This window comes from Polypterus senegalus, chromosome 13 (assembly GCF_016835505.1).
Source record: "Polypterus senegalus isolate Bchr_013 chromosome 13, ASM1683550v1, whole genome shotgun sequence".
In the NCBI taxonomy this organism is placed as follows: Eukaryota; Metazoa; Chordata; class Cladistia; order Polypteriformes; family Polypteridae; genus Polypterus; species Polypterus senegalus.
Window position 1 is genome coordinate 10,854,618 of NC_053166.1, and position 19,302 is coordinate 10,873,919.

The following is a 19,302-nucleotide window of genomic DNA, read 5'->3' on the forward strand; positions in this document are numbered from 1 at the left end:
ATTTCCCCTCCCTTTAACTTTTAGGCAAGTAACAAGCTTGTCCAGATAGGCGAGTATATTAACATTTTATAATAATATTTATACTTTACTGTCATTAAACAGAACAAGTGTTGAAACCTGCTATTTTGTTGTCTCTGGCACTCATGGTGGTATAATGTTGATATTTTACCCAGCAAACGTGGTGTTCAGTGAGCTATTTCTCTTCTGTAGTGTTAATATAGCAGGCTAGCACACTGGAAATCTTGATATCACATGTGCCACTGTTTAAATGCTTAGAAAAATAAGGATTTAATCAGAAAAAAAGGTACAGACCACAATGAAGGTAAGATTGCAAAGGAACCACTCAAAAATCAAGGTGGGTAAACATCTCCCTGCTGGGAGGGATAGTTTAACACAAGCAAAGATGGCAGCAAAAACAAATCATTTTTGTGAAGAGATCAAGATGCACATTTTTCTGATATGAATGCAATCTTAAGATGTGAATCCACAATCTTGAAAATTCCCAGCTTTGGTAAATTTCAGGGCTTACGTTTCAAGTTTCAGAAGGTACCTCAGACCACCATTGTGAATGATGCTGGGGAAGCAGCTTCACTTAAGTGCAGAAGATTTCAGGGCAAATGAATTTCTGTCACAGCTATGGGGAAAACAAAAGTAACTCCTATTTTAAAATCCCAAACTAATCCACAAAATATACAATATCTTCACTTTGAAGCAGCAAAGCTCTGGGCTTCACAAACCATTTGTTCTGCATTTGAAAGTAATGCTTACCAAAGCCAATTAAAATTTAGAAGGCGTTAATTCAATCCCTCTTTTTAGACAATTATTTTCTCTTCTCTATTCACAGAAGCAAGTGTTGTTCAAGCCTGAATATAATCAATGGCACAGGACAGACACAGTGGAGATGCTTGAATGCTATGGACAGCAATGTCCAATAACCTACAAATGGATGAGACCTTTGTAGCTATTTTGCACACAGTAACTGAATAACCACAACAGACGGTATGAAACGGTCCATACAGCATTTCCATGTAAGCTTAACTTCAACGATAATGCAGATTTTAAAATATGAAATAAATGACTATACTGTACAATATTATAAGAGGTTTGGTCTTTGGCTCGTCTTGTATCTTTTGTACACTACTTGAAGCGATTCCTTTTCCCAGTTTCACTTTTCTGATAGTTATGCATTATTGGTCCTGAACTGTTTTTAATTATTTATAGGTGTTCACACAGTCCATTGGTATATGATTTCCAGTGACCCATATTCTATTTAACACTCTACAAGAAAGGTATGCATAATGAGCAGTAATAAAGTTAAAAAAAACAAGTTTGTTTCAAGTATTATTCAGAATTTTACACTAAATAATTTTTTTTTTTTATTTTGTAATTTTTCTTGTGTATTGATGGTTGTTTAACAATTTATAGAACCACACTGCCTGGCCGTAAAGAAGGGGCAGTTAGTCCAGAAACAGAGAGGTCATTCTACTCTTGTGTTTGGCTTCTTCACCACCTCTAAAAAGTCTGAAATGCCCAAGGTATTTTCTGGTTGTTTTTAATGGCTGTCTCCTACTTGCTTAAAATTGAACATCTCTGGACATATAGTGGGTACAGAAAAGAACCTTCCCCTTTGAAATATTCCCATTTGTTTTGTTTTACAGTCTTAAATGAAAACACACACAAAAATATTTCTTCCCAGCTTTACTTGCACAAAGCAACCTCTAACATCCAAGTGAAAGATATCACAGCTACAGTTCAGAAAAATTATAAAAAATCAAAAACAAGATATACTGAGATTAATAAAGGATCACTTCCCAATGTCAATGTCATTTTGTTGAACCACCTTTTGCTTTAGTGACAGCCTCGAGTCTATTGGGATACTTTATCAGCTTTGCATATCTAGACAGAGTAATAATTTGCCCCTCACTCTTCTTTACAGAACTGTTCAAGTTTGGTCAAATTGGATAGTGAATGTTGGTGGACTGTTCTCTTCAAATCTTTCCACAGATTTTCAATGGGATTTAGGTCTGGGCCACACCAGGACATTCACTTTCTTCTCCTTCAGCCACTGTGTGCTCAATTTTGATGTGTGCTTCAGGTCGTTCTCGTATTGAAAGGTGAACATTCTGTCCATCTTCAACTTTCTGGCAGAGGGTAGCAGGTTTTCCTGAAGAATTTGATAGTATTTTACTCCAGGCCCTGCATTAGAGAAACACCCCCACGACAGGATGCTGCCTCCTCCATGCTTTACTGTAGGTATGGTGTGTTGTGGATGGTGAGCTGCATTGGTGTGCAGTTTGGTATTGAGGCCAAATAGTTCGATTTTGGTCTCATCTGACCATAAGACCTTTTTCCACTTGGCATCATTTTCTTCAAGGTGCATTCTGGCAAAGCTCAAATGAGCCTTAATGTGGCCTTTTTTGAGAAGTGGCTTTTTCCACGCGACCCTCCCGAACAAGCCACAATTGTGGAGCGCTTGTGAAATTGTTGTAACATGCACAGCACTAATGACCACTCTTTGCCATCAAATCCTGCAACTCCTTCAAAGTGGCCATTGGCCTCTTGGTAGCCTCTCTTACCAACAACAACATTTATTTATATAGCACATTTTCATACAAAAAATGTAACTCAAAGTGCTTTACAAAATGAAGAATAGAAAAATAGAAGACACAATAAAAAATAAAAATAAGTCAACATTAATTAACATAGAATAAGTCTAATGGCCAGGGTGGACAGAAAAAACAAAAAAAAAAACTCTAAGCTGGAGAAAAAAAAAATAAAATCTGTAGGGGTTCCAGACCACGAGACCGCCCAGTCCCCTCTGTTCCTCCTTGCTTTTCCATCCAGTTTAGAGTGACGGACGGATCCAGGGAGGGTCCTAGTAGTACTAAACACTTGCCACTTCTTTATTATGGACTTTACTGTGTGCCTTGGGGTTGAGAAAGCCTTTGAGATGTTTTTGCATCCATTGCCTGCCTTATGTCTATCCACAACTCTATCCCCGAGTTCTTTTGAAAGTGGCTTGCCACCCATAGTCAGTTGCACTACCAAGCAAAGGAATGCTCCAGGAACAGCTTCACTAATCACACTGAATGCAATTGATCACAGGTGGAAGGAAGTCAGTAACCAGGGTCTGCAATGGAAATGGTGGGCACTTACACCTGATTTGAGTTTAGGAGGGGAGTGATCCTTTACTAATCTCAGTATTTGTTTTTGATTTTTTAATTCTTCTGAACTGTAGCTGTGATATCTTTCACTTGGATGTTATAGATTGCATTGAGTAAGTAAAGCTGGAAAAAATATTGGTTTGTGTGTTTTCATTTAAGGCTGTAAAGCAAAAAAAAAAAGGGAATATTTCAAAGGGGGGATTCTCTTCTATACCCACTGTATTTAACGAAATGGACTTCTCTCTATTCACCTCTGTTTTTTCCTGGGTATTAAAACAAAGGAAATGGAACTGTCCGCACTGTGGATTATTGCATATGGCTGTTTGTTGAATTGTTGTCTATATATTTGTGAACAGATGTTGCACTGCTCAGCATTGTTTGTGTTGTGCTTTAATATTAAGCTTTTCTTTCTTTGGTATAAACAAAACTGCAAAAAGCCAAGTCAAAACCTTTACAAAATATCTAAATACAGCTTAACTTGGATCAACCAAGTGTTTAAGCAAAAAGGCTGAAAGCCATGATCATGAAAAAAAGTTACAAACATCAAAATACTTAACTTATCCTTTAAATATCCAAATATTGATTTACACGTTAGGCTTTAAATTAGGGCAGGTGAAGTTAACACCAGAGCTGAACAAGCACCCTGATACTTGTAGTTCATCGCATAACGATGGGCCTTCTGGGGCAGGTGATTTAGAATTTGATAATAGAGATAATGAACTCTGTGAAAGCATAGTAAAGCTATCTAAATGCTTTTAGCGGGGAACTTCTTTAAAAGCAGAAGATGTACTACTGAAGTCAGAAGATGTGCAAAGCCTCAAAAAATGTATGCTAGAATTGCTTTTAAACTAACATATGCTAAGCAGAAACAACACCTCAGTTGACTAACACATCAATGCAAAGAACCTGCACAAATGGACACTGAAGTTTTAGACATATAGTCCACAATCCAGTAGTACCTGTAGAAAATTGATCTCTGAAGAAAAGTTATCAGATGGAAACTCCTTTAATAACTTCATCACACAAATTGGAAAAAACAATAAATAAAACAAACGGCTTTGACATTTTAACAAATTTAAGGCCATAACCATTTAAACCAGGGGTGTCCAACTCCAGTCCTGGTGGGGCGCAGGGGCTGCAGGTTTTCATTCTGATCCTTTTCCTAATTAGCGAGCAGTTTTCCCATTAATGTGAAACGAGCCAACAGATGACCAGCTAAATTGGAAAGTCAATTTCACTCCAACCAGTTTCTTAATTTTTAAAGTTTCTTAATTCTTAGTGTCAGCCCATTCTTGCTTTTAATTAAATTAGTTATTGAATATCACAACTTGACGTTTGATTTTCTGTTTTTTTCAAACACCACCATCAAGATGTTTTGGTGAGCTGAGCTGACCAACATGACCAAGACCTTCACATCTCTTTATTTTCAGGTTAGCTGGTCATGTGGCAGCTTGTTTTATGTCTCATTATTGTTTGGCTGATCATTAAGGAAAAAGAAACAACTAAGGGGTCTGAGTCATGTCAATTAAAACTAAAGCAAAACAAGACAATCAAAAGCAAATTAAGAAAATGGTTAGAATGAAAACGGCCCATCAGGACTGGAGATGGACACCCCTGATTTAAATAAAAATTTCAAGTGTCTGAAGAGAAGGAACACCTTGCCAATTGTTAACTATTATGCCCCAGGCTTGTGTGCCCCCTCAATGGAACAGGATTCAACTAATTATTAACTGAACCTTGAAAGAAAAGTCAGAGTAAGGGAAGAAACTGAATCGGAAAAACAGGTTTGCAATTTCAGCAATTGCTTCTGCTAATGAATGGTCCAAACTACACTTAAAAAATAAAAAACCCATGAAGTCATTTTTAGATAAACTCTCTGTGTGTCAAAAATGGACCCAAGGGTCAAGGACTTGCTTCCATCTGGTCCTGTCTTGAGCTACGTGTTCAGCTTCATCCCATGTTTGGACCACCACCTTCGGCTCGTTTATCACAGTTCGCTGCCACGTTGTTTTAGGCCGGCCTTATTTGCACTTTCCAAGAGGTGTCCATCTCAAAGCAACTTAAGGTATACAGTTCTGGTCAATTCCGAGGATGTGGCCAAGCATCTTAAGCGTTGGCACTTGATCTCCAACACCACACTATGGCTCTTAGTTTTCTTGTAAATGTCTTCATTAGAGATTTTCTTGGGCCAGAAGGTGCAACACATCTTCCTGAGATATCAATTGCGGAAGACGACGATTCTTATTGCAACATGCCAGCATTTAAAACCATAAAAAAAGAACAGGTTTGACATTGCTGTTTTAAAATCTGACCTTTGTTCTCAGGCTGTACTGTTTGGACATCCAGATGGGCTGAAGTCTAGCAAATGCAGTGTGTGCTTCCCATGTCTTGCTCTGACTCTTTTTGTGCTGCATTGCCCTTACTAAAAAAGACCATCAAGATATGTAAACTCCTCAGCGTATTCGAGTGGAGCATCATTTACTGTGACAGGTTCACTAGGATTGGCATTTATGCACATCACTTGTGTTTTAGAGGCACTGATGTTGAGGCCTGTTCGCTTGGCAAAGGTGTTCAGATGGTCAGTCTTGTCCTGGAAATTACTTAATTTTGAGGAGAGGGCAGTGAAGCTGTGGGCAAAGTCAAGATTTTCAAATTGGGATAATGGGGTCCACCAGCTGATGTGCTCCACATGATGCAGTCAATGGCAAGCAGAAACAGGGCAGTAGAGATGATACATCCCTGTCACACACCAGACTCCACTCTGACAGGGTTATGTCAACAATGACGCTGCGCTAAAACTGATGGTAGAACATCCCTATAAAGTGTGACCATCTTTGGAAGAACTTCATGAAAGCAACTGCATGAATGAAAGACTGGGGTTTTGGAATGGGTCTTCACATTCGGCAGACTAATAATTTTGAAAACATCAGGAGGTACAATCTGACAATCTGTTTTGTACTCAAGTATATCTGACAATATTTCTAGGCTTAAAATTTAAGGAACAGGGCTATTACTAAACCAAGAAACAAAAGAGTATAGTTGGTCACAAGAAATATATGGAAGCTTGGACTATTTCTCAAAAAAATATATAATTTTAAAACCAGAAATTGGATACAAAAGGTGGCATGTTACAGTCGCTGTTTTACCTTTTCAATCACATAAATTTCGGCACAGAAATATTGTGTATTAGTTTATAGATGTTTAACTTTGTGGCCTGAAAAGGCTTTCCTAGCCTGTTGCTTTCTAAAACAGATACTTTAGATAGACAGACAGAACTTTGTCTCCACTTTTTACAGAAGCTCTTTAAATAAAAAAATACACATATAGGCAAATAAATATGAACATTCATGCACACTATGGTCCGAATACACATCAGAATGACTAAAAAGGAAGAAAAATATAAAAAGGAAGAAAACTTCTGACTTGGAAGTCCCAGTGAGGCACTATACAGGTGTAGTGCCATTGGTATAATGGTTAAGTATTCCAAATTAGATGAGCCAAACATCATTCTGGTCATGCGAAGTTGTCTTTGGAATCAAAATAAAGAGCAGTATTTGCCCTTCAAACAATTTTTAGTGTCGGCATTAAAACGACTGTTTTTTTAATCTAATGAACTGAATTGCAAACTATGTGAAATTTGCATTAGTAATAATAAATAATCATTACAATGAACACTTACCACTGATTTCTAACTCTGCCCAATTAGATTTCTTTCCATTGGCTGCTTCTTCAGAAGACATTATTGTGTACATCCGCCGTGGGTCTGGCGGATCATATTTTTCCTTTGGCATTCCTCAGATACTAGAAAATAAGAAAAAAAAAAAACACATAGGTTTTAAAGATTTATGTTTTACGTTGATCATTACACATCAATATTTAAATACATTTCATTGAAGTCAACAGAAACAGATTTACTTTTTAGTCAATCAAGTCCAGGCTTTTATTTCCACCACCAGTATTATTTTTTGACTACCAGTCAAGGCTTTTTAAAAAGGTCACACCTATCAACCCAGCAAAAACAGTTGTGTGCCATTTACATAAGTTGATAGCTAACACCAGGTGTGTTGAACTCTAACCCTTTTTACTAATCATTGACCAGTTTTCACTACTAATTTCTTTTCCCGTCATTTTAATATCCCAGTTTAAGGATTCAGTCCTCTGAACTTATTCCTTTCTTCATTAAATGACAGTCAAACAGAATTGAGATGTGAAACGAGCCAAATGACCACCAGCTAAATTGGCATTTCAAACTCCAATCAATCTCTTAATGAGAAGCTGATTCTTGCTGTTAATTAATTCCATGACTTGCTGCTGCTCTCATTCTGCCACAGCAGAAGACATTTCCAAAACTGTCATTTTTCTGTTTTTTTCTAAGCACACCGTCAAAATGTTTTGGTGACCTGACAGATAAACCTTACAGAGACCTTCACTTTTCTTTATTTTCAGATATTGTGTGAGGCGGCTTGTTTTGCGTCTCATTATTGTTTGGTTGCTCATTAAGGGGAAAAAAAAACCAAAACAAATAAGGGGTCTGAGTCAAGTTAATTAAAAATGGAGGCAAAACAAGTTAATTAGCAACAACAACTAGTCACTAATGAAAAAGACGGTTAGAATGAAAACCTGAAGCCAATGTGGCCCTCCAAGACCGGAGTTCGACACCCGTGGCTAACACAAACTGTTGATCTCCCTACTACGCACACTGTGGTAAGAACATTAAGCTGTCTGATCTGCTTAGCGTATGTATGGTGTTGCTACCCGCACTCTACTCCATTTAAAATATAATAAATGATTAGTTAGCATTTTCATTTGAGGGGTAGATTAGCTGACCACAATGAGTGGGGCTTGCACAATACTAGAATTGTTGAATTCAATACCAATACCAGTGACATTTTACAATACTCAATACCTTTCGATACCATAGTAAAAATATCTTTTTTTTTATTAAAGTTTCTCTATTATTGAATTGAATAGTGCAGTTTTCTGTAAAATATAAAATACTAAGAGTAATGACAGCTTAAAAATATTGGCATATCCATCAAGTAGTAATCCAGTTATTTAAGGAAACAAGTTTTAGCATTCATAAATATCAAAATATACTGCTCAAAAGAATTAAAGGGACACTTTTTAATCAGAGTATAGCATAAAGTCAATGAAACTTATGGGATGTTAATCTGGTCAGTTAAGTAACAGAGGAGGTTGTTAATCAGTTTCAGCTGCTGTGGTGTTAATGAAATTAACAACAGATGCACTAGAGGGGCAACAATGAGATTACCCCCAAAACAGGAATGGTTTAACAGGTGGAGGCCACTGACATTTTTCCCTCCTCATCTTTTCTGACTGTTTCTTCACTAGTTTTGCATTTGGCTACAGTCAGTGTCACTACTGGTAGCATGAGGCCATACCTGGACCCTACAGAGGTTGCACAGGTAGTCCAACTTCTCCAGGATGGCACATCAATACGTGTCATTGCCAGAAGGTTTGCTGTGTCTCCCTGCACAGTCTCAAGGGCATGGAGGAGATTCTAGGAGACAAGCAGTTACTCTAGGAGAGCTGGAGAGGGCCATAGAAGGTCCATAACCCATCAGCAGGACCTTTGGGCAAGGAGGAACAGGATGAGCACTGCCAGAGCCCCACAAAATGACCTCCAGCAGGCCACTGGTGTGAATGTCTCTGACCAAACAACCAGAAAGACTTCATGAGGGTGACCCAAGGGCCCCATGTCCTCTAATGGGCCCTGAGCTCACTGCCCAGCAGCATGCAGCTCGATTGGCATTCGCCATAGAATACCAGAATTGGCAGATGCACCACTGGTGCCCTGTGCTTTTTACAGATGAGAGCAGGTTCACCCTGAGCACGTGACAGAAGTGAAAGGGTCTGGAGAAGCCATGGAGAACATTATGCTGCCTGTAACATCATTCAGCATGAGCAGTTTGGTGGTGGGTTAATGATTGTCTGGGGAGGCATATCCATGGAGGGTCACACAGACGGCTACAGGCTTGACAAAGGCACCTTGGCTGCCATTAGGTATCAGGATGAAATCCTTGGACCCATTGTCAGACCCTATGCTGGTACAGTGGCTCCTGGTGCACGACAATTCCTGGCCTCATGTGGTGAGAGTATGCAGGCAGTTCCTGGAGGATGAAGGAATTGATACCATTGACTGGCCACCACACTTTCCTGACCTAAATCCAATAGAACACCTCTGGGACATTATGTTTTGGTCCATCCAATGCCACCAGGTTGCACCTCAGACTGTCCAGGAGCTCAGTGATGCCCTGGTCCAGATCTGGGAGGAGATCCCCCACAACACCATCTGTCATCTCATTAGAAGCATGCACCGATGTTGTCAGGCATGTATACAAGAACACAGGGGCCATACAAAGTGCTGCGTACAATTTGGAGTTGCTGCAATTCAATTTTGGCAAAATGGACCAGCCTGCCACATTATTTTTTCACTCTGATTTTTGGGGCGTCTTTGAATTCAGGGCTCTGTAGGTTGATCATTTTCATTTCCATCAAACGATGTGGCATCCTTTCGTTCCTAACACATTACCCAGTCTATATCAGTATAGATATCCAGGAGGATTTCTTTTTCCCATTGAGATCTGATGTGTTTTCAAAGTGTTCCTTTAATTGTTTTGAGCAGTTTATAATGCAAGGCTTGAATCTGAATGTGTGCCAGAGATGGGGATCCCCCAAGTGTAACAACAAATGGAAAGTTTAAAAACTTGGAGGGGATTTCAACTAGATTAGAACTAGCGGTGCAGGTTGATATCTAAGTTATCAAATGCAGCCCTCAACGTTAACATGTGCAGTGCAGCATTAAGGTTTGTGATGCACCACCTGTTGGAACAACTGCAACGCACATGTCACTATTATATGCCACTTGGAAAGGAAATCATAAAAGCAGTGTTAATGTCCGTGTTGCAATTCACGCTGTATCTTGCTTATTTCTTTGAAACATTCATATTAAAACATTTTTAAATAGGTACCTGAATTATTTTATTAGAAGTGCACCATTATTCTGTTGCTACAGTCAGTGTTGAGCTTTGTAATTAATATATCAAAGGAAAAACAATTTTGCATTGCATTTTGTGAAAACTTCCAAGTTATCCATTATTTGTTTTGGTATCAAACACTGAGGTGCCAAGTCTAAATTTTAGTACTGACCCAACACTAACCTGTATATATATTTGTTTTATTCACAGGCAAATCAAATCACCAGTTTTAAAGTAAATCAAACTCAGTTTCTATAAAGTTAAATCTACTTTATATCAGTAGTGCAGACACTTAATGAAAAAAATTACTACAGCTTATTTACACAGATATTTAGAAGTACAAAACAATTAACAGGCAGAAAAATTAAAGGAAGATCTGCACTCTGGCAGGTGTGTTTAAACGTTTTGCTGTATTTGTTTAAAGTAAACGATGCCAAAATAGGTTAGATGCATTATTTTAATTAAACATTAATCACCAACCTCTGGACATAACTGTACCAAATAAGAATATTTAAAAGATGGGGCACATATTAATGTAGTGGCTAACAGGGGTTGGTCTCTGTCAAGGATAAACGTTACAATATACAGTTTATGCATTCCACGAAGGCAACTACAATGTACACTTATAAAGTACTAACGTCTTTCCGTCTGTCGTGTAACTGCTCGTGAACTACTGCAGCTAGAACTCTGATCATGGCCTTAATCAAAAGCTTCTGACCCAAAGCTCTCTGGAAATTGAAAACATCTTAAGTAGCGGCAACTTCGGCAAAGTGGCCCGTGCTCATGTGTTTACTATGACAAAGTGATTGCAAAAAGTGACATGCCCGAGAGGGGAAAAAAAAAAATATGCAGCAGCGACATCTGCAGAGCAAATTGCAGAAGCCAGTGACATGTTGAAGAAACCATAACAGGAGAGAGAAGAAGAAATGCAGTGACATTCATGACATGTCAAGTGTAGAATTCAGAATGACAAGGACCTGAACAAGGCAAAAAAAAAAAATGTACCTAGCAGCAACTTGCTGGCCATGACTTATGTGCTTATGGCTACATGATCAAAAATCCAAGTGAAAACTAGCATGATGGCAGAGAGAAAAAGAAGAGTGGCATCAGCTGAGAGTCACGCACATCACAGAGGGCAATCAGCACAGTCTCCTCAAGCCCATCATCTTCAGAATTCATAATCTAGTGTAATTATTGTGTTTATTGATCATCAAAGTTTGTTAGATGCAAATGAAGGACAGCAAGGTGACCTGTGGTCATGTGTTTATGGCAAACTGATTGCTAAAATCAAGTGATAATCACCATAAAATGCTAGAAACCAGTGAAATCTGCAGAGCATCAAGCAAACTGCAGAAGGTGAACAAGGGACAAACTAATGACAAAGTACAAGACAAGATGCTGAAAAACGTTGTCAAGCAAGATGTAATTCAGAATTCAAAAGCATTCAAGGCAAAAATCAGGATACAGACTGCAAGAACACCCCAGAGACAGAAATGCATGGTGACAATTGAGAAGACTGTCAAAACACTCAAAGCTTCTAATAATATGAAAAGCATTGATATTATACCAACGTCAGCTTGAAGACCACTACATCAAGCTGTATTTTTAAATGCTGAAAACCAAAGAATGTGTTGCCAAAACCGAAAAAGTTCCGCTTACCCTAGAAAAGCCACCAGAAGTAATAAAATACATTAGGAAATCTAGAGGAACTGAAAGTAGTAAGAATTTAGAAAACACAAGACCAGTCAACAGCTCCTTATTTTTAAATTGGCTTTTACTTTCATTTTATATTAAGACTGGAGGTCAGCGTGTTTAGCCAGTGTAATACTTGTAATATTGAGCGACGCTTAGTTTGTGTTCTGACATTTGCCTTTACATTATCAGTCTGTCCCTTTAATGAAGCTAATACAACCACAAGTACCATGATATTTAAGCAGTGTTTCACAGGAAACAGACGCGAAAACCCATTCATTTATAAGCAGGAAAGATAATGGGGGGAAAAAAAAGCAGAACTTTATGGAGCTAATAAATGACTGTTGTTACGCATGGTTTAAAACAGTAAGGCCGTTCTTTCAGACCCAAAACAAGAATCACATCTGTAGGTTTATGTGAAAAGGGCAAACAAAAGCTTGGATTTTATTAGAATATTTTCCATCCAAGAATACATTAAACCTTATCTGTCCCATTAGTAACCAAGAAACATGGAGATAAGCCTCATACATAATCACTCCTATTGCATAACCCGTACCCTGCTATACAAGATACAAAATAAACAGGCAGATGGAAGGGAACAGTTGTGTATTTGAACCATAGAATTTACTGTGGGCTTTATTGATATCAAGCGCTTTAAAACAATTTATTAACAAAGCATTGAACACTAAAAAAGAAAAAAGTTTTAACCTTGTAAGTGTAACTTAATTTGCTTAAAAGTGTGAACTCTTCAAATAATCTTTTAACCAGGCAACAGCCACACATATAAAACATTTTGTACCAGGGCTTATATTTAATTGTAAAAATCTCCTGTAGTAAAGTACATCAGCCGCCCTAGATTTGTAAACTGTCTTGCAAAAACATTGCAATTAGGTAGAGAACTACACCCTGGCTTGAACTTTCCAAATTATAAAATATTATCCTTTTTTTATTTTATTTAGTACTTAATGTTGAAGACAACAATTATCCAGGCGCATCTGTATTTGGGTGTTGTGTGTACTTTGGAATATCAGCAAGTGACCAACTTTCTCAACCAGAATAATTTGAATGCACCTTAAGTCATTGTTCCATTATTGATGGTGAACCATCCGGATAAATTAGTGGTAAAGAAGCCTGCAAGTCAGTTTATTTTATCCTGTGGATCAAAGTTAGGTTAGGTTTTAACTAAACGTGAAGCTTTGTCATAGGCCGAAAGACCCATTTTAGGTTTATTTGCCTAAGAAATGCTCTCCCAAAAAAAACTACAGAATTAATGAAATTAGTTTTGGGAAACATTCAGTAAAATTTCTTTTTCTGAGGAAAAAGCTCTCACCTTAGCTCATTTACCAACACTGACATTGCTGTTTAGCTTAAAAATGAGGTATTAAGTTGGCCAGCAAAAAAAGCTACTTGGCGTTTCCCTTTTTTTTTCCCTTTGGACATTGTTCACAACATTTGCCATTTCTAAGATGATTTGCTTTCCCAATAGTTCAAGGTCTTTAAAAGTACATTTGTTTTTTTAACTTTAGAATTATGTATTTAAACAAGTGAAACAGATTTAACTCGTAATTACTACTGCCCAGAACATTACTTAAGCAATACATTACAATTAACTTTTTCAAGGCTGATTATCATTCCCCAGAAAGACTGACTTTTCGTGCAAGATGTCAGAATTCTTTAATTACCAAAAATATCCAAGAGATACTGAGTGAAAATGTACAGAGCATACTCAATCATATTCAGAATCAGAATTCACTTTATTGCCCAGGTGCACTGATGTGTACTAGGAATTTGTCTTGAAAAGTATTGGTGCAACATAAAATGATAAATCCGAATACAAAAGATAAATATAAGAAAAAAGAAAATATAAAATAAGATGCAGCATACAAGGGCAATACAAAAAAACAAAGGATTAATGTCCAGGCAGTCCAGTGCACAGGTATACATAGAATATGGAGTTGAAGCTCAGACCCGATAAGGAAGAGTAACTGCACAAGGGGAAAAAATTGTTTAAGGTGGCAAGTTGCTTAAGCTGTCACTGCGCAAAGACGTTTGCTGGTGGGAAGGCTTTGCAACAGGTGACGCTCTGGATGAGTGGCATCAGCAATGATCTCTGCAGCCCTCTTCGTAACATAGACTCATTTAGGAGTTCACGGTTTGATACAGCCTATTCCGAGGTTCTCATGATGCACTGCAATCAATCAATTAATCCAACCTTTCTCAGGTTCTGATGATGCGCCGCAGATTGGCCTGGACCCAAAAAGAGGCAGTTATAGATAAGGGCAGAATGGACTGACCAATATTGCTTGAGGGAGATTGAATTTCCTCAGTGGACACAAAAACAAAAGAACATCCTCTGATGGGTTTTCTTAATAATGCATGCGATTGTCCCACTTAAGGTTTTGTGACGGCACAGTACCCAGAAACTTAAATGATTCTGTCATCCCAACAGCTAAGCCATTTACAGCAACTGATAGGTGAGCAGGTGGCTGTTAGCCTTGAAATCTATGATCATCTTTTGATTTTTTGGAATGTTGAGGTCCAAATTATTAAGGCTGCACCGTAATGTCAGATATTCCACCTGTTGTCTGTATATAGATTCATCACTGATTGAAATGAGGCCTATTAGTGTTATGTCATCTGCAAATATGGAGGTATATTTACTTGTATAACGTGAGGAGAGTAGTAAAGCGAGTAAAGTAGTAGAGCAGTAAGGAAAAGGACACATACAGTTTAGTACTGGCGCAATGCAAGGATGATAAATTGTTAAAAGCAGACACCCTGGTTTGCAATATGTGTGGCACACAGAAGGCGTCCTTATTTTCTTCCAAACCACAGTTTTCAGCTCATCAGCAGTTTGTTGTTTTTCCCTCTTAACAGCACAGTCGTTCGGTACCATGGCTTACTGCGAGTACCCACACAAGACTTCCACTTGCAGAAATGTTCCGACACAGCCGACTGTCCATAACGAACTGGCCCTTCTTTACACCTGCCTATATCCCCTGCATTCAACACAGTGACTAACAGTATGTAATGTCGGCTTACTGTCTCATATATTCTGGACTTTGAAATGTACCGGTCTTATTAGATAGTTGCCGTCATTTGCTTCATATGGGAGTGGTAATAAAGTTTTGGCTCATCAGTGCAAATACTAATTTTAAAACTATATAATCTGAACCTGTGCATGTCCACTTGTGTGTATATTATAAGTCCTAACATTCAAGGGAATGTAAACTTTTGATCAGGCCCATTTCACTCATTAAGATTTCAAAAGGGCACACAGTATTATGTGATAATACATTGCTTCACCCGAGCACACTCCCTAAATAAAATTAAAGCTTTCCACATTATTACTTCTATTTTGCAAACAATGGCCAATATTTCACAAATACTGCCTGGGTATGTAAACTTATGAGCACAACTGTATAATTATAGTTCATTTATCATAATTCAGAAATAATATTCGTCATCATCAAGCTGTATGTGGTGGGGTATAAAATGTAAATTTTGGTTTATATTTTCATTATTTTTTGTTCAAGGCAACACTAGATGAACTTAAACGCAGGACACATCAAAGCATATCCTCTTCCCAATTGAACTTCGCTTTTAAAACAGCTGTTTAAACAAAAAGAGGAAGACATAATGATGCCTCAGGTTATCAATTACTTTATAACCTGAGAAAGGATGGGCATCTGGGACAACAATTTGCTAAATGGGTTTACAGCCTGGGAAAGGAAGACATGCTAGTAGGTACTAACCAACAACAAAAAGTGTTACTGTTTGGGAGTGAATTCATTCATCATATTGACAGCCTGCCAATTGGAATACTGTATCTTAACAATCACATCTTGAGAAAACCCCTGGTAAAATCTTAAAATAAATATGCCTAAATATACAGAACGACGTCAGAGGAGGGCGACAGCGACGTCAGAAGTGTGCGGCAACAACGCGAGGCCGTTTCCTTCTGATCGTCAGCAAAAGCATCTAATGAACAACTACAAGTGCTTGATCAACGCTGTCTTAGGACATTCATCCTTGTTTAAAGTGCTAGAAGTTAACCAGCTGTGTGTGTGTCATTCATGGGGCACTATTGTGGTTAGGGTCTATGTGTATGTGTATATCTATGCATGTGTGTGATAATCTTAAGGTGCGACAGTAGACCAACCCAGTAACGAACCGGAGTTCACTTACCCCTAGGTAAATGGTAAGTAGAGGGAAAAACCACGATAATACACCATGGTATAAACAGCTTCCTGAATATATGAGTAACATGGATTTGTATTTCAATAAATTATTCTGGAAATCATCTCTGTCAGACTGTTTTCATCTGACAACCTACGGTGTTTGCAAATTCTATTTCGCAGTCACAAGTTGGGCCTAATTATTCAACACCTTTGTAACATATTCCATGAGGCTTTACCCAAGTGATAGTTTCTTGTTTATGATGTATGCTTTTTAACCGTATTTTAGCAAAAAAAGTATGTGTTGTGCATGTTTTGACTATGCAGCTGGATAATGGTCAAGTGGATTATGCAACACGAGACACGTGAGATTCCCCAACCAAATCCCACCCCCACGGACTATTTTGGTTCCTGTACCACATCACTGGTCAGTATTGCCTCATATTTAGGCATGAATTTTTTCTCTTCATTATGCATGAGAACACATTTGTTTCTGGAATGATTACAAATACACTGGTTAAGAAAAACATACAAAACATTTTTGGGTAAAGCATTCCTTTAACATGACTGACCATCTGGTCACATGACTGCACCGCACAGTCAAAACATGTACAAAACATTTTTTTTTTTTTTTTATTTTAAAATTCTGAACTTGCCTTTCATGGATAAAAATCAGCCATAAAAGGTAGCCTCCCATTTCAATTTTCAAGGGGCATGGTTAGAAAATGCAATGGGCGTTAGCCTGTATGCAACTTATAATTAGAAGGCTGAGAAAAATAAAAGCAGATATTGTAGAACTATAATTAAAACACATTATCCATGCTGTGCATCACAACTTATGACTTATTACAGAAGTAAACAATGAACCACTGTCCAGAACGGTCATCGTTGAATATTCTCAATTAGTTTTTCCACTATGCATCCATTAATATTGAGTATGCCACTATAGTAAAAGCAGCTACTATAACTACTTTATTAGAGATAAGGGGAATATTTCAAATACTGCACAGATGTATAACACACGCCCCCTGTTCGCTTCGCTTGCCCACCCTAGTGTTTGGTTTACCGATATAAAATTTAAAAAGAGATTGTTACTTTCATGGGAATTGTTACTATGCATTATTTTCACGTTTTCTTTAAAAACTTTTGTAAAAACAATACTTGTCCTTTATTTCTGGCCCCAGGCCTGGTTACATCTCTTTCTCGCAGGACGTATAACGCTGCTCTTGTTGTTTCGGGGGGGGGTTGGAGTGCGGGTAGGCAGCTGAACGCACGTTAAGGAGTTGCCGCCGTCACATTATCTGCTGTCTTTTTGCTGCATGCGAGCTGCCTGTTCTGCTTGTCGCATGTCATTGTTTTAAGAGCTGGGAGCACATGATGCTTGTCTGCCAAATGCAATCCAACAACTGCTAGGTTAGACATCTGTGGACTGGTTTTAAATGATGTCTCACTGCCTTGTCTCGCGTGACATGTACAAACAATAATTGTCCTTTATTTCCTGTTCCGGGCATGGTTAAATCTCTCTTGCAGGACGTATAACGCTGCTCGCGTTGTGAAGGGGGAGCAGCTGCCTTTGATCATTTTAAAGCCTGTACAGCTGCTGTCCTTTTTGCCACTTCGTGTCTCTGCTGCTCACGTTGTGCTCGCTTCTCCGTGATTATAAATATACACCTGACCGAATTGTGTTTTCTTTGAAATTAAACTTGTCGTTGCTTTAACTGTTGTGGGACCACAGATTCTCATTGTGTATATTCCATTATTGTGTAAATCTACGTTTTGTGCATTGAATGATGCGAAGGCGAAGAGACTTTGTTTTCTGCTCTTTGCCTTTTATTTCTGACCTTGCTTTGCCCTGCTATTTTTTCAATTACACCTGGTCCTGATGATTAATTTCCTTTAGTTTGCGCTAACGCGATCTTTTAATCGTCGACGTTTCATTTATAACGTATTGTTCTTTATACACTTTATATGCACTGAGACACCTGTAGCGGTGTGTGCTGCTTCTCTTTACACTTTTTTTTTTGCTGGCCGTGGTCCAATATTGCTTGTAAGTAGGGCGTGTCTTGCAAGAATCTCATGTTCTATATCCCTGAGATCTTTCGTCTCGCGGGTCTTTTATTTGTCTTCCGTGATCTTAACGTGAAGATCAAGTATCATCTCCTAGTCATTCCCTCCCACAGGATTTTATTTTTTATAATATAGTATAATATAATATAATAATTATTGTTTAAGCTGTTATTATGTATAACAAACTCACAGGATATTGATAAAGATGCACAACATCCATCCATCCATCCATTAATCAACCTGCTATGTCCCAACTACATGGTCACAGGGGTCTGCTGGAGCCAATCCCAGTCAACACAGGGCACAATGCAGGAAACAAACAGCCACAGTTATGCAAGGCTAATCTACAGCTGAGGTAGACACCACATGCAATAATGTTTCCTTTTATTATATTACTTTTAGAAATGCATTTTTTCACTTTGGAAACTGTTTAATAAAGTTATTCTTCATTATTTTGATTATTCCAGTATCTCACAGTAACAGCTAAATAAAAGAGAAGAGAATTAAGGCAGTTTCATATCCACTGAGCAACAGCAGATTTTGAGGTATTCATTAAATGAAAAAACTAAAATTTGTGCATTTTTTCAGTCAAGGAAAACAGAAGGCGAGGTTAAGAAAGTTATTTAAAACTAACTGTGCTACCCACCTAAAAACCTTGGGTTATCCATTTGGTCTGGTATAATAAAACACACCTGATCCCTTTCTCTCACAGTGGCCTTTTCCTTCTTCAGGTAGAGCCGTGAGTTGTTGCCACTTTCTCACAGGATCACCCTTTGAACTGATCACTAACCCTAGAGAAACGTGGTGGTGGTTGCTGCCACATTGGCCTACTTTAGCGACTAGCCTAGTTGTGTCAGACTGTTAGTATCCTGACATACATGTCAATTTACCGTTATTTTCACTCATCAACTGCCCACCATGCAAAGTTATTCGTCATTAGCATGACTGCTATAAACCTCATTCATATGGCTTATGTGGCTGCAAAATAGTCACTACCATGCTGGCGTTTCTGGCATAATGCATAACGGAAGAAATCAGTATGACCAATTTTCTTACTTTTAGACCCGTATTTGATATGTTTAATCACATTTTTTTTTTTTTTTAACCCTTGTACATATTTTGCCTTTTTTTCAATTCTTCCACCTAACCCTAAAAACCAGACAGACACACAGATAGACACTTGTCCTTTTATTAAGGTGGATA

At 38.1% G+C, this 19,302-nt stretch overlaps 1 protein-coding gene across 1 annotated transcript in view; it reads right to left on the reverse strand.

The window, feature by feature from the left end:
• Positions 1-19,302, reverse strand: part of cnot6a (CCR4-NOT transcription complex, subunit 6a) — a 104,463-nt gene that overhangs the window by 43,419 nt on the left and 41,742 nt on the right. The window contains exon 2 of the mRNA XM_039773982.1: positions 6,844-6,965. Within this exon, the coding sequence (XP_039629916.1) occupies positions 6,844-6,955 (112 nt within the window). The 5' untranslated portion in view covers positions 6,956-6,965. The remainder of the gene's footprint in view (positions 1-6,843; positions 6,966-19,302) is intronic.